Genomic DNA, 17,099 nt, shown 5'->3' with positions numbered 1-17,099 from the left:
ATGGAGGGGGATGCAGTTTCCCCGTTCGTTGAAGGGAGTCGACCAAAGCCAAATACTTGTTTTGTGTACATTCTGACGTCATTTGCGACACTTGGTGGTCTTCTCTTCGGATATGACATCGGGATAGTCTCCGGGTCGATGCTGCTGATACAGCCATATTTCCAGCTGACGACATTCTGGCAGGAGCTGATCGTCAGCGGTACAATCATTGCGGCTGTAGTGTTCGCCCTCGTGGCTGGCGTCATGGCTGACTTGGTTGGGCGTAAAAAGACGATAATGTCAGCCAGCGTTGTCTTCGTGTTGGGGTCAGTGGTGATGGGTGTGGCGTCGTCGAAGGAGGTGTTGCTGACAGGGAGGATTGTCGTCGGGGTTGGCGTCGGTATGTCGGTATATTTCATAATGTATTATATCTTGTAAAATACAAAGTAATTTTAAGCCAATCTCCTTGGTGTACGGTATCTTAAAAATTGAAACAGTGGATTTATAATCGAATGCATATACGATACAGAAAACATATTATGTCAAGGCAGGTTGTTTGTTTGTATTGTAAGTAGACAAAGCGCTGGAGCAGTTGTTGAGCCTTGTGTAATTGATACAGGCGCAATTGATTTTATGACTTTAAATGTTTGAATTCGACTGCATTAAATTAGAAATGTGAAACCATGCTGATATATCTGTCAATACGTGAATCACCTACTACCAGATGCTAACAGTTCAACATTACAGGCTCCACTGTGTCTACTGGCCCCAGGTGGGTGACACTGTATGCCCCTTCGAAAATAATGTACCTTGTCCACCGTTATCAGGTAGGTGGACACTGTATACCCTAACCGTAAATAATGTACCTTGTCCACCTTCATCAGGTGGGGGGGGGGGGGGGGGGGGGGACGCTGTATACCCTTACCGTAAATAATGTACCTCGTCCACCTTCATCAGGTAGGTGGACACTGTATACCCTAACCGTAAATAATGTACCTTGTCCAAGGTCATCAGGTGGGTGTACCCTGTACACCCCTACGTAAATAATGTACCTTGTCCACCTTCATCAGGTGGGTATACCCTGTACACCCTTACCGTAAAAAATGTACCTTGTCCAATGTCATCAGGTGAGTGTACCCTGTATACCCGTACCGTAAATAATCAAATCAATCATAATTTAATCAAATTTATCTTAAAATGAATAGTGTAACCGATGCGATACATAGATCCGATAAATTTGACATCACGATCTGCCAAAAAGGCAAATGAAGTCACCCAGAAGGAAATGTCCTGAGCTCCATACACCAACGCAGTGTCTGCTGGATCAATACGTTATTGTCTCATGTCGAATGCTGTATAAATTATTGGTTAAAATTAACAACCTTTCAATCCACACACTATCCAGTAAAACACATATAATGCTGAATTATCGTGCCCAGGATGACAGCTGTTCATATAAATCAATAACTGGACAACGCATATTAAAACTGTTCTATTTAGTATTTAGATCTGGGATACGCATGGATAGACCAGGTTGTTGGAAATGTACATATGTTTATGACGTTACTTCTTCAAAGGACAAAAGATTGTTTCCAGCCGTCAAGGTTATAAAAGTTATAAAATGGTCAACGAAAAAAACAGTTATTCGTTATTCGGAAAACAGGGTTTGTGGAAAGAATCTAAAGTCTGTTACTGTCAAATATATTTAATCTGGGTACTATAATTAACGGTGTAACAAAATATACTTCATGTGGATACCAGCATAGCAGCAAATATATAACGAAAACATATTAATGTATATCAAATCAATTTGTTTTGTGCATTAATGTCAACAAGAAATCGAATATTATTTCACAAATATTGCTTTATTTATGAATGATTATCATTGTCTAAGAAGTGAAATGGGGTTTAAAGACGCGTATTAGATTATTGCCCTTGTATAGCAATGTGCAAAATAACACGCTCATTACTTGTGAATACTTGAAACATATAGTACGTACTATGGGCTTTCAGTGACCCAGAACATAAAACAATGAATGCAGTACAACTGCGTGTAGATAGTGATGAGAAGGTGGTGTCAGTATCATTACTCTGAGACCTTAATGAATCCACAATATTAAAACCTCCACGTTTCCTCCTTGTCAGGTCTGGCTTCAGTGGCTGTGCCTGTGTACGTGGCGGAAGCTGCCCCGAGGCACATCCGGGGACGTCTGGTGACCTTGAACCAGCTCTTCATCACTATTGGCATCCTCATCTCCTCCATAATCGCCGGCGGCTTCAGTGAACTCCAGGAGACCGGGTGGAGGTGGGTATAAAGGGCGAACAATGGGTTGGTTCGGATTCTTACAGAGGTGGGTTTGAAGCGGGTGTGGCAAGGCTTGGAGTGGATGTGTGTCAATGTTCTTACAGTTGTGCAACTTGGAAAGACAAAAAATAAATTCAAGGACATAAGAAACGTCACCTTGTGTATTTTCAAAACCACAAAATAACAAATATTTTTAAGGTGATTGTTGTCTTTTAAAACAGGGTAATTTTACAACATGTTTGCATAAACACTGACAAATCCTGCGGAAGAAGTTCATTTTATCGACATGTTTTCGATCATCAAATAAATGAGCCTATCTAGTCAATATAGGGTGTCAAGATAGACACAATTTTTATGGATAACAACTTCTTTAATACTGTAAAAAAGGCGACGTTTCGGTATAGATCCTGTCAACGGTATAAGGATCTATACCGAAACGTCGCCTTTTTTACAGTATTAAAGAAGTTGTTATCCATAAAAATTGTGTCTATCTTGTCATCCGCCAACTTCTAAGTAATGCCTATCAAACAAAATATAGGGTGTGTCCTCCCCAGCTTCGATGAAGGCTCTGACACGGCGCCGAGCAAAGAAAGTGCAAAGGGAACAGACGCCATTCTGCCTGCAATGCCTGTGCTGACACCACTCTTGTCTCTGGGCGTGGCTGACGTTGCTATTATGTCGTCCCAGGTGGTCCCACAGATGTTCTATTGGAGACATGTGAGGACATCTTGCCGGCCATGGAAGAAGGTTCACGTTGTTGGCGTTGAACAATGCTCTGGTAATGTGGGCTGTGTGAGGAGTGGCGTTATCTTGCTGGAAGAAACGTTTGTGGGTGACGTTGAAGAAATGGCAGTTGGCGTTAACACTTCATTGAGGGAGCGTGCAGCGGTAAGACTGCCATCAATAACAACCAGACCCGTCTTCGTGTCTCCATAACTCCCACCCCGACCATCACACTGCCACCACTGTATGGTTCAATTTCATGCATGCAACAACGTGTCGTGCGTTGCCCTGGCTGCCGATAAATACCATCTGCTTTATGGAGGTGGAACCTGCTCTCATCGCTTAAAGAACGTTGCGCCAATTTCTCAGCTGCCATCGCTTGACATTCCTCGCCCACGCCATTCTCTGACGTCGATGTTCACGGGTTAACGTCATCCCCTGGAACGGTCTGTAGGCTCAGACCACAGTGACGAAGTCATCTGGACACAGTCTGTCTGCGTATGGATGACCAAGAGCAAGTCGTCCCGATGCGTCACTATGAGGTATCTGTTCCTAAGGTGAAGCAGCCGTAAATGGCGTAAGGGGGGGTAACTCTGGGTCTACCGCTCCCAGGCATGTCTGCTGTTCCACCTGTCTGCCTAAACCTAGTTTTGCCCATTACCCCAGCAACATGGGCCCGAGTTGCCCCCATGTCAAACATTCCCACTGCCCTTTCTCTCTGTTCCAATATTAATCGAGGCATGACCACTTTTGGCAACTGAGTGTGCCAATGCTTAAGAACATTTGGGCCCCCCTTTTATACCAGATTTGCATACGGGTATGTATCAACGGTAATGCCTTTTAATAAGGGCATTTTCACACCCAGCACGTGCATTTTGCGCATGTCAGTGATAGGAATGAACAAGTTGCGTTTAGGCGATACGTTTTAATCAATATTAAAAGGTATTTTGACATTGGTTGAAAATATATTGAAAATATTTGAGGTGACGTTTCTTATGTCCTTGTTTTTAGGATTGAAGGGATGGGCGCTGGAGGAGAGTCATGGTGGCGTTTGACGATTGCTGAGTTTGTGTAGAGAGGTCATCTACCAATGTATTGACCACAAAATACCTATTTCTTCTGCAGCGGTATCAGTCAAAGCAAAGAGAGGGATGGTGGAAGTGACACACGTGTTAAGGACTGTCCAGGCTGAGTGAATAGGCAGGGGCAGAAACAGGCATTTGGGGCTGACAAACACAGTCTACAGCGTTACCGAAACTCATTAATTTGGAAGCCCTACACCGTTATTGTTTATACTAATGAGGGTGTATTAAGCACTGGCTGGGGGGTTCTCCATCTTCATCGCCTGTTTTGTTGTTTACCAAGATAAAAACAACATAAGGTCGTTTTGGGCCGGCAAACGCATCCTACAGTGTACCTGGAGCTCATTAATCTAGTCGGGCGCACGGGTGACCCAGTCGTCTAAGGTGCCGCGATTCGCTGTGCAGGGTTGCGTCTCTTGGGCACGCCAGAAACCTATGATTGTGGGTTCGAATCCCGGTTCGCCCCGATTATGTTTCCAGGTTTGTCAGCTCCATACCCGTGCTCGTGGGTTTCACCGAAATGGTAAACGTGTGAGACCTGCATCACTTCAGGCTTTCCTCCCACATTAAGCTGACACGCCGTGATATGACTGGAATACTGTTAAAGGCGGCGTCAAGCCAAACTCACTCACTCACTCACTCACTCAATCTAGTCAGACTTACGCATTGTCTGAATCGTTATAGTTTGTGTTAGTGAGGGTGTATATTAGCACTGTCTGGGGTGTTCGCATCTGCATCACCTGTTTTGTTGTTCCAACAGGTACATGTTAGCACTGTCTGGGGTTTTCGCATCTGCATCCCCTGTTTTGTTGTTCCAACAGGTACATGTTAGCACTGGCTAGGGTGTTCCTTTCTGTTTTTTGGTTTCAAAAGGTATATGTTAGCACTGTCGGGGGTGTTCGCACCTTCATCCCCTGTTTTGTTGTTCCAACAGGTACATGTTAGCACTGGCTGGGGTGTTTGCCATCTTCCAGTTTATTGGCTTCTTCTTTCTTCCGGAGAGTCCAAGATGGCTGCTTAGCAAAGGGCGTGGTGAATTAGCACGTACAGTGCTCACGCATATCCGAGGTGGTGAAGACATATCTATAGAACTAGCAGACATCCGGACATCAGTCACTGAAGCAAGCAGTAGCGTCACAGGTGAGCTACACTTCCTAATTATGTCAGTATAACACCGAAGCCGTACGATTAGACATTCATCATACCCCTCTAGCATTCATAACATCCTGTCCATTTCAAGAAGCAAAAGGCTCGTGAAATCTAATTGGCCACTATTAGACTAGCATATTGTCTGTGAAATCCTGTATTATGCAATACATTTCTCTCTGCTAACAGCATCCTTGTCTCTGGTGCTCATTTCCTATAATACAGCATTCGGAAAAAGTGACTTGTTTCAACTAGATTGATTTTGATAAAAATACAAGAAGCCATTCCACAGTCATGTAGCGGGACGATAACAGTACCTTTGCATTATTTTGCTTTCAAGAGAATTCTTTTGACACTACAGTTTTCTCAATGAAATCATGATGAAACTCTACAGTTTTCCGAATGGCATGATATTGTTGTAACTCTACAGATTTCTGGATGACAAAATATTTTAACATTACAGTTTTCTGGATGACAAAATATTGTAACACCACAGTTTTCTGGATGACAAAATATTGTAACACTACAGTTTTCTGAATGACAAAATATTGTAACACTACAGTTTTCTGGATGACAAAATATTGTAACACTACAGTTTTCTGGATGACAAAATATTGTAACACCACAGTTTTCTGGATGACAAAATATTGTAACACCACAGTTTTCTGGATGACAAAATATTGTAACACCACAGTTTTCTGGATGACAAAATATTGTAACACCACAGTTTTCTGGATGACAAAATATTGTAACACTACAGTTTTCTGGATGACAAAATATTGTAACACTACAGTTTTCTGGATGACAAAATATTGTAGCACTACAGATTTTTGAATGACAAAATATCATAACACTTCAGCTTTCAGAATGAAACGATAGTGTAACACTACAATTTTCTGGATGACAAAATATTGTAACACTACAGTTTTCTGGATGACAAAATATTGTGATACTGTGGCTGCAACTGAAAGTGCAATATGGCTGCTGGCACCTAAATAAGCATCTGCAAGGGATTAACTATGGAACCCTGATATACTTTCTTCGTTAAAGGTGGCCGACCTGTGATACTCCGAGTACTTTCAACCCCTCACGTGCGGAAAGCTCTGATGATTGGAGGGGGGCTGTCGGTCTTTCAGCAGCTGTGTGGTATAAACACTGTCATGTGCGTTCTGCTTAAAAATATACATATACTAACCGTCCTAGAAATGTGACAAATATCCCATAACGACCCCCTTGGTCGCGTGTTGGCCCTGATTACGTATCTAAGTTTGTTAACGAACCCGTGGTCTCAGGTATTGCCAAAGTAGTCACATTAAATACTCGTACCTATATGCCTCGGAGGTATAGCTTGAATATTATTGTCGTCGCTAACTGAAAACTTATATGAATATCGACCAATAGATAAATGAATGCCAAAATAACATTACTTGAATATCAGTTGGTGCATTTACCTAAACTACTACTGGTCCCGTGTAAGAAGTGGTTTTACTAAGAGAAATATTTTGTAAAATTCGCAAGATCATTTTAATTTGACGAAACACGTCAAACCACGACAAAATATGTGCGAATAGACACCTATAATTATTTTAATTTAATCTTCACAATAATACGTTTTGCCATTAAAAGAAGTCTTCTACTTAAGCCTTATGAGCAAAGTAAACGCTGCCGATAGTGTTTACAGTAACGAGGGGTGTTTTAACGGCTCTGAACTAGGAAGTACACCCTTGACGGTTGCATGCATTAAGTACAATCCGTTCAATGCCCACAATCTGAATTTGAACCGAACAGGAAGCATATGTCTGCAGGCATCAACGTGACAAGGTATAATCTGTTGAAGAAGATACACAAATTTGTATCTCCAGCTCCATCGGCCATTCTTCCGGACCTGGGCCCACAAAGCGACCTTAGCGCTAAGATGATCTTAACTCCCATTCTTTAGCATAGGCTTACAATAGTCTTAGCACTAAGATCGCTTTGTGCAAGTGGACCCTTGTGTTCGGTTTAGGGGGCGATGCTCCTTTTTTAGCCACTGTTAGGAGGTGGACATCGGAGTTCAAGAAGAGAAGAGAGGGCCAAGATCTGGAAGACCTTTAAGGACCTGTCGCCACTAAGGAATATGTTGATAAAATACGTGATATGATTGTTGAAGATTGACGACTCACCCCGTGCTACATACCCAATACAGAGATAACATCCATAAGAGAGATGAGAATGATGTAACTGGGTTTCAGCACGGTGGGTTTCAAGACTCCTGATCAGAAACGTTCCAGATTCTTCCTCTTTTCGTCTCTCGTGAGAATTAATGTCGTATTTTCCTCCTATCTTTTCACCAAATCTGTCTTAGAGTATTGAGGCTTTGTGTTTTCCTAGCTGTGTAATGTCTCTCTTTTTTTTTGGGAGCACGGGTGACCCAGTCGTGTAAGGCGCCGCGATTCGCTGTGCAGAGTTGCGTCCCTTGGGCACGCCAGAAACCTATGATTGTGGGTTCGAATCCCGGCTCGCACCGATTATGTTTCTAGGTTTGTCAGCACCATACCCGTGCTCGTTGGTTTCACCGAAGTGGTAAACGTCTGAGACCTGCATCACTTCGGGCTTTCCTCCCACATTAAGCTGACACGCCGTGATATAACTGTAATACTGTTAAAAGCGGCGTTAAACCCAACTCTGATATTTTTACATTTGCATTTGCCAACGACATACAATTGTGTCCTTTATCTCGAGCGGAGAAACAATAAACATTGAAGTATTTTTACCGCGGCATGACATCAACTACTTTCGGTGTGGTTTCCTCAGCAGTTAAATGGTTATTACCATGACCTTTCTATACGTTGCCATATAAACGACGCGAAAACTATTTGTTTTTTGTTGATTCCTGTTCAAATAAATATGTGGTAATAAATATAATATCACACTCTATTAAAGTTTATAGCAAATTAATATCCTTCCTCGAGAAAGTTGAAAATTTATTTCACTAGGTACGTTAGATTGAAGCTCGTGCAAAACCAATACTAACTGTAATAATGAGGTATTAATCCAGTTCTCTATATCGTAATCATACTCATACACTAAATTTGTTATGTCTGGTGTTTTGTAAAAGTAGGAATACTCGGCATGAAATCATCATGTTAATGTAACTATAGAAGGTTCACGTATGACTAATCTGATAGGTAGATATACGTCCGGGTTGCTAACATACCTATTGACATAGGATATATGATATTTTTACTGCATTTTTTGTTATATATTCTAATTTGTTCTCAACGCATGAAGGGACACATGGTATGAGTTGCGCCGAGTATAAAAACACAATCGGGATATAAGCAGTTTCGGGTTAATATGATCAGATGAAGGTCGGATGGAGCAATTTCAAAGCAGTAATTAGCTCTGCATCATTCGCTTTGTTGTAAAAGGTCCATTGTACGATTCCGGCCCTTGTTTATGAATCACCATCAAATAGTGATGATAAAAGATTAACAGTTTTCTATACTTGAAGCAATGCCTTTTTACCACAAAACATATTGTACTTTCATATTTCTCGGTAATGACGTGTCATAAAATGTAAATTAAAGCTTTGTGTCTGTTGTTTTATTTTTTAACGCTGTCATACATTCGTAACATACATGACATAGTTCAGTTTTATTTAAATAAAAGCGACAAAACCCTGTCCATAATCATAATAAATCTATGCCAAAAGCAGAGTGGATTGTACGAAATTCGAACTATAAGAAATGGTCTTGGGGAAGCCGTTTTCAATAACATCCAATTTCTGTGCATTTTAACCAATTTAGTAGGTCTAATTGTGTTTTTTTCGAGCTGACCATTTTGTTCATTTTGATTATTTTGTGAGCGACTCTCGCAAGGACACTATATTCCTGTTTACGGAAATAAGTAATTGTTATGGTGACAGTAGTGTTATTATCCATAGATATCAGGGAAATATGCCTGGGGTCTGACGAAACAGTCAGGAGGTCAGTGACAAAAGCTATGACACAAGTGACCTGAGAACGTGAAAGTAATACCAACTGTCAGTGTATTAATATATTATAATACAGTTTCAGGTTCACTACCGAGTGTTTTGAACCTTGCTGATATATGCTCTGTTCCTTTCTGTTCATAGTTATGGCATCTTCTTACATTCTGCAATGTTTCCACATGTCTTACTAATTTTAAAAAAAAAATGGGGGCATAATATACTGGTAGTGTTATACGTGATCGGGTGTAAACGTTTGACAACACAAATGGCTCAGTACAACTAGATTATTTATTACCAATCTCAATTATTTCATTTATCTATCAGGGGCGGTCGGGTAGCCTAATGGTTAAAGCGTTCGCTCGTCACACCGAACACCCGGGTTCGATTCCCGACATGGGTACAATGTGTGAAGCCCATTTCTGGTGTCCTCCGCCGTGATGTTGCTGGAATATTGCTAAAAGCGGCGTAAAACCATACTCACTCACTCATTTATCAATCACTTGTTAACTCTCGATCTCAAACTCCTCCCAACATCTTGCTTCCTGGCTTGATTGCAGCTACCCCAGTTACAGCTACAAACCCACCGTACAACATGTTCTAGCTCTTAAATCCTATGTAAACTGCAGGGCAACAGAAAGTATACATTTGAAAACTGGATTTGACCAAAACCTTACCAACGTTATCGAAACGTTATAAGTGAGTGAGTGAGTGAGTGGGGTTTTACGCCGCTTTTAGCAATATGTCAGCAATATCACGGCGGAGGACACCAGAAATGGGCTTCACACATTGTACCCATGTCGGGAATCGAACCCGGGTCTTGGGCGTGACGAGCGAACGCTTTAACCACTAGGCTACCCGACCACCCCCCGAAACGTTATAAGGCTTTGTCGCCGAAACACTGAAAACTTTAGGTCCTCAACATAACTCTGATATCCGGAACAATCACCATTAAATAACCATTTCGTGCTTGTTTCATTTTCAGCCACTATCAAACATGGGTTTCCTTCAGTTAGCATTGCATTTGTTCGGGTGTTGATAAAAGCCGTGATCAGTTATTGTTTAAAGGGGGACTAGGCTCGGAGGAATTGGCAGTCCAGGGAAATTTGATTAAAGTCCTTAAAGCACCACTGTTATTGATTAGGCAGAAAACGGGCACCAGAAGTCTGAGCATTGTAAACCAGGTTCTAGGGACGAGGTGTTGTTACCACGGCAACCATTGCACAAAAACATTACTGTTGTTCCCATACAGATACTACAGTGGCACGGTTCTCAAGATGGCGGGGTTTCCGGTGAAGCACGCTATCTGGTTGGTTGTCGTGCCCAATGTCGTCAACTTCCTGGCCACGTTCATTGGCTTGTGGCTCGTCGAGAGGTTAGGCAGGCGACTACTTCTCATCATCAGTGTTTTCGGTAAGGAGATTGAATGCTAAATTAACTGATCAAAGTTGAAGTCCATCATTCGTTTTTTGAGATTGGGGATCCAGTACAGCTATTCGCTATGCAGAGTTGCGTCCCTTATGCGAGCCGGATACCTATCATCATGGATTCAAAGCCCAAATTCGCTCTGATTATGTTTCGAGGTTTGTCAGTTCCGTGTCAGTGCTCTTGGGTTTCACCAAAGTGGTAAATAGTTAAGACCTGCATTACTTCGGGCTTTCCTCCCACAGCAACCACGCGGTTGTGTAACTGAACTACCCAAATAACGGCGTTTTCAAACCTCACTCACTCACTTCAACAGGTGTGATTGTATCATTGGCAACTCTTGCGATCGGCTTCCAACTGTCCTATGTCTACTCCCCTCGACTCAACTACACCGCAACAGCTTCTACATTCATGGCAATCAGTGACGCCAACAGCACCAAACACCATGTCTGCTTTCAACCATTTAGGTAAGTGTTGCCATTCCTATACCAAATACCACTGTTTGAACACCTGTTTCCGCTAACCGATACCAGTATCACATGACAACGTGAGATCTATTCCGTATCGATTTTAACAGCACTTTATCACATAATTAATAACGTTATCGATGCGATAAATCAATCCGATAAACTTGGTATCACGTTTCGATGAATATGCAAACGACGTCATCCATCAGGAACTACTTCTAAGATCCGCATATCGATGCGATGTCTGCTTGATCACTAAAGTATTATTTGATGTTGCCAAATAAGTTTAGACAGGTTTGTTTGTTGTTTGGCGCCGCACTCCAATATTACAGCTATATGACGGCGGTCTGTAAATTATCGATTCTGGACCCGACAGTCCACTCATTGATATCATGAGCATCGATCTACGATATTGGCAAACGATAACATGCATCATCCAAGTCAGCGAGCCTGACCACCTGATCCCGTTAGTCACCTCTCACGACAATCACAGTCGCCTTTAACGGCAAGCATGGGTTGCCGAAGACCTATTCTAGCCCTGGGCACATTCCACAAAGCGATCTTAGCGCTACGACTATCGTAATCCAGTGTTAAAGTAGTGAGTTACGATCATCTTAGCGCTAAGATGGCTTTGTGGAACAGGGCCCTGATCAGTTTAGATAGGGGTTTCGCGTTGTGTGGGTATTTCAGAAGAGAAACATGGTTCCAAATCATTCGTGTATACAAACGTATGATATAAACAGCGTTACACCCATGACACGTGAAGTATGACACAGTGTTTTCTCACGTCTAGAACATGTGAAGAGTGCATCCACCACAAGGTCTGCGGCTTCTGTCAGAGCGACACGAAGGAAGCGACCTGTCTCCCGGCCAAAGATGAAAGAGACTCACTGATTGGCCCGTGTAATTCAACCAGCTCAGCGGTGTCAGGATACACGTGGGCCTATAGCTACTGCCCAAATGACTACACGTGGATATCGGTTGTCGGCATGACCATGTTTGTCCTTGCATTTGCACCGGGTAATGTTTCTCAGTAGATATATATTCACCCTTAGAAATCCATATTATATTCTAAGAACATACCCCTTCACCCCGCCCCCGCCCTCTCCCCCTGTATTGGGCGCCCAGTCGGCTAAAACGTCGCATGTTGCTGTGCAGTTTGTTGTTATGTTTTGGAGAAATCCGGTTAGAGTTGCCTGCCCTTGCAAAAAAATCACGAAAATAAATAAAAACCGACTCGGAGGCGTGGATCAGAAACATGATAGTTTTTTAGTGTATGTGGGGGGAGGGGGTGGTGTGTGAATGGAGGCACGTGTTACTGATTATAGGGTGTCCCCAAAACGGTAAACGTCTAAGACCTGAATTCCTCCCATATCAAGCTGACATGACAGGATATAACTGGAATACCGTTCAAAGCGGCGGTAAATTCAACTCCCTCACTGATGTGAATGATATGCTGATCGGTGCGGCGTTAAACAAGCTCCACTCACGAGGCTTGTATAACACTTGTCCATGCTCTCACGGTGGAGAGCCACACTTACCATGGACGCTAAGTATCGTATGCTTGTCCATGCTCTCCGAGTGGAGAGCCACACTTACCATGGACGCTAAGTATCGTATACTTGTCCATTCCCTCTCTGTGCCACATTTAACATGGACGCTAAGTATCGTATACTTGTACATGCTCTCTGTGTGTCACATTTAACATGGACGCTAAGTATCGTATACTTGTACATGCTCTCTCTGTGCCACACTTAACATGGACGCTAAGTATCGTATACTTGTCCATGCTCTCTCTGTGCCACACTTAACATGGACGCTAAGTATCGTATACTTGTCCATGCTCTCTCTGTGCCACACTTAACATGGACGCTAAGTATCGTATACTTGTCCATGCTCTCTCTGTGCCACACTTAACATGGACGCTAAGTATCGTATGCTTGTCCATGCTCTTTCTGTGCCACACTTAACATGGACGCTAAGTATCGTATGCAAGTCCATGCTCTCTCTGTGCCACACTTAACATGGACGCTAAGTATCGTATGCAAGTCCATGCTCTCTCTGTGCCACAGTTACCATGGACGATAAGTATCGTATGCAAGTCCATGCTCTCTCTGTGCCACACTTAACATGGACGCTAAGTATCGTATGCAAGTCCATGCTCTCTCTGTGTCACACTTACCATGGACGCTAAGTATCGTATACTTGTCCATGCTCTCTCTGTGTGTCACACTTAACATGGACGCTAAGTATCGTATACTTGTCCATGCTCTCTCTGTGTCACACTTAACATGGACGCTAAGTATCGTATACTTGTCCATGCACTCTCTACGATGAGGGCAGAACAGCCTTTGAAAAATAATAAAGCTTGTTTGTAAAACTAAGGTTATGAAACAAAACGTTGGTTTCTGTAAATAATAATTTAAAAGACAAAAGCAATAATACAATAATGTTATGAGCGTCCTTCGGCGTTGGCGTAGCGTCACGCATGATCACAGTGCGTGAAGTCCATATTAGTTCCACGCTGGAATATTGCTGGAGGCTTTCGAGTTTTTATACCAACGGAATTTCATGTTTATATTAATTGTTGTGTTAAATTATGTCCTATGTACAGGCCTCAGTTTTAAATTTACATCCAGGCTGAACAATGCAGCATGTTGGATGAGTGTTATGTCCACATGGAACGTTCACTTCCTATTAGGGGGCACGGGTGACCCAGTCTGTTAAGGCGCTGTGCAGAGTTGCCTCCCTTGGGCACGCCAGAAACCTATGATTGTGGGTTCGAATCCCGTTTCGGCCCAATTATGTTTCTAGGTTTGTCAGCACCATACCCGTGCTCGTGGGTTTCACCGAAGTGGTAAACGTCTGAGACCTACATCACTTCGGGCTTTCCTCCCACATTAAGTTGACACGCCGTGATATAACTTGAGTACTGTTAAAAGCGGCGTGAAACCCAACTCACTCACTCACTCACTCACACACACTATTACATTACTGTCAGGTAACAGGTGGTTTGTGTTTGGTGGAAGATCAGGCTATGGAATAACAGCTAGTTAATATGCATGTCTCTTCATCAAGGTCTGGGACCCATGCCGTGGACGGTCAACTCGGAGATATACCCGCTGTGGGCGAGAAGCACGTGCAACTCAATCACCACGGCAACAGTGTGGATATGTAATTTCATCGTATCAATGACATTCCTCACCTTCACTGAACTAATCACCAAGCATGGTTCGTTAATTCTTACGCTCACTTCACCAATGTCGACAAAGCATTGCATATCACAGTTAAAATGCCATGTGTTACCTTGGTTAATGTCATGAGTTAGGTTCAACGCGAGTGATTTGTGGCCATGCACATTTGTGTCATGCAATGAGCTGCTCGCGTACATGAACATTTTTTGAACTTACATTGCGAGGAGAGCTAATTATTGCGACTATATGGTATTTTTACATAAAGAAAGTTTGATTGCTTGACATTTCTAATAAGGACATTTTGTTTTAAGTCAGGTAGATGTGATCGATGTAGCGATTGAGTCCAAAAAATGTCTTGAAATACGAGTAGGATGTTTTAACCTTTGAACGAGTGTCCGTATTAGAGAGAGAGAGAGGTGAGGTGAGGTGAAAATGGGTTTAACGTCGCGTCCAAGATTATTGCACTTATATAGCGACGTTGAGGGAGAGAGAGAGAGAGAGAGAGAGAGAGAGAGAGAGAGAGAGATAGAGATAGAGAGAGACAGACAGACACAGAGAGAGAGACAGCGAGAGCATTTTGAAGCATACTGATCATGTTACTAAAATACATACTTGGATCATTTGGTGACAACACACTAATAACAATTATTTGACCATTTTCAGGCCTGTTTTTCAAACTGTTTCCCTGAAATATTATTTTGCATTCCTCTAACAACTATTTTGAGTGAACCCTTCCGTTTTACAAACTCTGTGTCCGGGCTAACAGTACCCACTTGTTTACCCCAAGGTACATTCTGGATGTTCAGCGGTGTCTCGGTGCTCGGCCTCATCTTCATCTGCATCTTCCTCCCAGAGACGAAGGGCAAGACTCTGGAGGAGGTTGAGGAGCTCTTCATGTCGGAGCAAGACAAAGTTCATCACGAGGAGAGGAGGAGAACAAAATATACTGACTAGTGATCCAGAACTCACTGTATTAATTCGTTTGACTACAACATTAAACATCTGATATCCTTGTAATGCTCCATGAGCACTGGTGAACAAATGTCAGAGGGCAGGAATTCGCAGTGAAGAGTTACCTCCCTTAGTCACGCTAGGAATATGTGATTTACATTCGCCCGGGTTATGATCCTTGGTAGCATCCCAACCACATCAACTAAATTATCTCGAAAGGATACGATTACAATAAAGCATTTTCTCAGACAACAGGTCAGACATTTTTGAGGAAGGTGAAGTATTTTTGTGTTCACCGCTGTGATCTGGGTTCGATTCCCAACATGGGTACAGAGTGCGAGGCCCAGCGTTCGTTTATGTTGTTCGAATATTGGTAGTGATAATCGAAAATCACCTCCTCTTCTATGCGAGGCTAAGGTTTTATAATAGTGCAGCCTCTGTCCACTGTCATTTAATATAAACCACATATCGCTGGAAGAAATACTAGAGATGAATAAAGGGTCTATTCATGACAGCTAGGCGCCAATTATTTGCAATATGTAAGATAACACTGAAATAATGTAAACCCATGTATATATGTGCATTTGTTGCGTGATAATGTACCAGAAATGGCGTTGAGTGGCTGGACTGTAACTGTGGTGAACAGGTTTTTATTGTGTTACTCGGGACTCGGTAATATCCCGCTATATTACGGCCTGGAAATAATTGAGGTTGGGCCAGAAAATGCAGTGATTCCAACGATCAACACCGTCCGGGCACAAATACAGCTGTCAGTCATATTTCCGCGCCTGATCTTGCTATCTGTCTAGTGGCCTGGGGGTTTGGGGTAGGGGGTGTCCCACTTTACCAGTCACTGTCTGTCTGTCTGTCTGTCTGTCTGGCTGTCTGTCTTACCAGTCGCTATTGTTCAGATAATTATAGAAATCACTCAACCGTGATAATCCCCTAAACTAAGGTGATAAGTTTATAGTCTGTTTCGATCTATAGCCTATAGTTATAGTCAGCCAAAAAGTAATAGTAATAGTAATAGTAATAGTAATAGTAATAGTAAATATATGCACCATAGTGATTATTTTATTCACATCGCATATCTATATTTCAGTATACGTTCGTGCAATTATTTTATTTTTGATATTTTATTCACAAATACAATTGCGAGTTTATCAATTTGTACGTCACAAAATTCATTTTTATTCATATCAGCATAGCATATATAGAGGTTATCACGCGAGTGTGTTTGGGGATGATAAATATCCTGCATAAGGAATAAACATTGTATTTAGCGAGCCTTGGCGAGCTAAATACATAGTGTAAACACCACCAGTGTTAACACCACACAATATTACAGTTATGTGACGCCGGTCTGGACCAGACAACCCTGCTCTCGTTAATCGCCTCTTAGGACTTGCTGAAGAGAAAGGCGGTATTCATAAAAATACTACGATTTTTCTTAAGTCTGAACTTTATTTTTTTCAGACTTCAGTTCTTTTATGAATGCCGCCCCAAGTCTAACCCGAATCTTAACTGGGGCCCGGACACGTATTTGGCAACCGTCACAAATACACGCAATGGCAAGTAAATTTTGCTCATGAAAATGCATTGGAAATATAGTTCAAGTCAAAATAGTCTAAACAGACTTTTGTGGGCCCTTTATTGCTTAATTCAGCGGGCACTGGGGGAATTTGTGACTGATTCGGGTCAATATGAAATTATGAAAATGACAAGTAAATCCATATGTGCTGTTACTTTTAAAACATCATATCAGTTTGCTTATTTGCATAATCTGCTCCTTAGTGATTACTCAGTTTTCAGAAATGAAACATTGTTATATTTTGTATTTGCTGTTTTATATTGGAG

The 17,099-nt window shown here is 42.2% G+C and overlaps 1 protein-coding gene across 1 annotated transcript; it reads left to right on the top strand.

Annotated features, from left to right (window-relative positions):
• LOC139445315 (proton myo-inositol cotransporter-like) lies at window positions 1-16,127 on the top strand. The gene is made up of 9 exons (XM_071226437.1): window positions 1-379; window positions 2,125-2,284; window positions 5,024-5,229; window positions 6,286-6,397; window positions 10,458-10,618; window positions 10,947-11,097; window positions 11,891-12,117; window positions 14,176-14,328; window positions 15,079-16,127. The coding sequence occupies exons 1-9, from the start codon at window positions 1-3 to the stop codon at window positions 15,243-15,245; spliced, it is 1,716 nt and encodes a 571-aa protein (XP_071082538.1). The 3' UTR covers window positions 15,246-16,127.
• Window positions 16,128-17,099: the final 972 nt, after the last annotated feature.

This window comes from Haliotis cracherodii, unplaced genomic scaffold, assembly GCF_022045235.1.
Source record: "Haliotis cracherodii isolate W230 unplaced genomic scaffold, xgHalCrac1.p SCAF_6, whole genome shotgun sequence".
In the NCBI taxonomy this organism is placed as follows: domain Eukaryota; kingdom Metazoa; phylum Mollusca; class Gastropoda; order Lepetellida; family Haliotidae; genus Haliotis; species Haliotis cracherodii.
The sequence above is the reverse complement of the archived record's forward strand: the minus strand, read 5'-3'. Positions and strand labels throughout refer to the sequence as shown.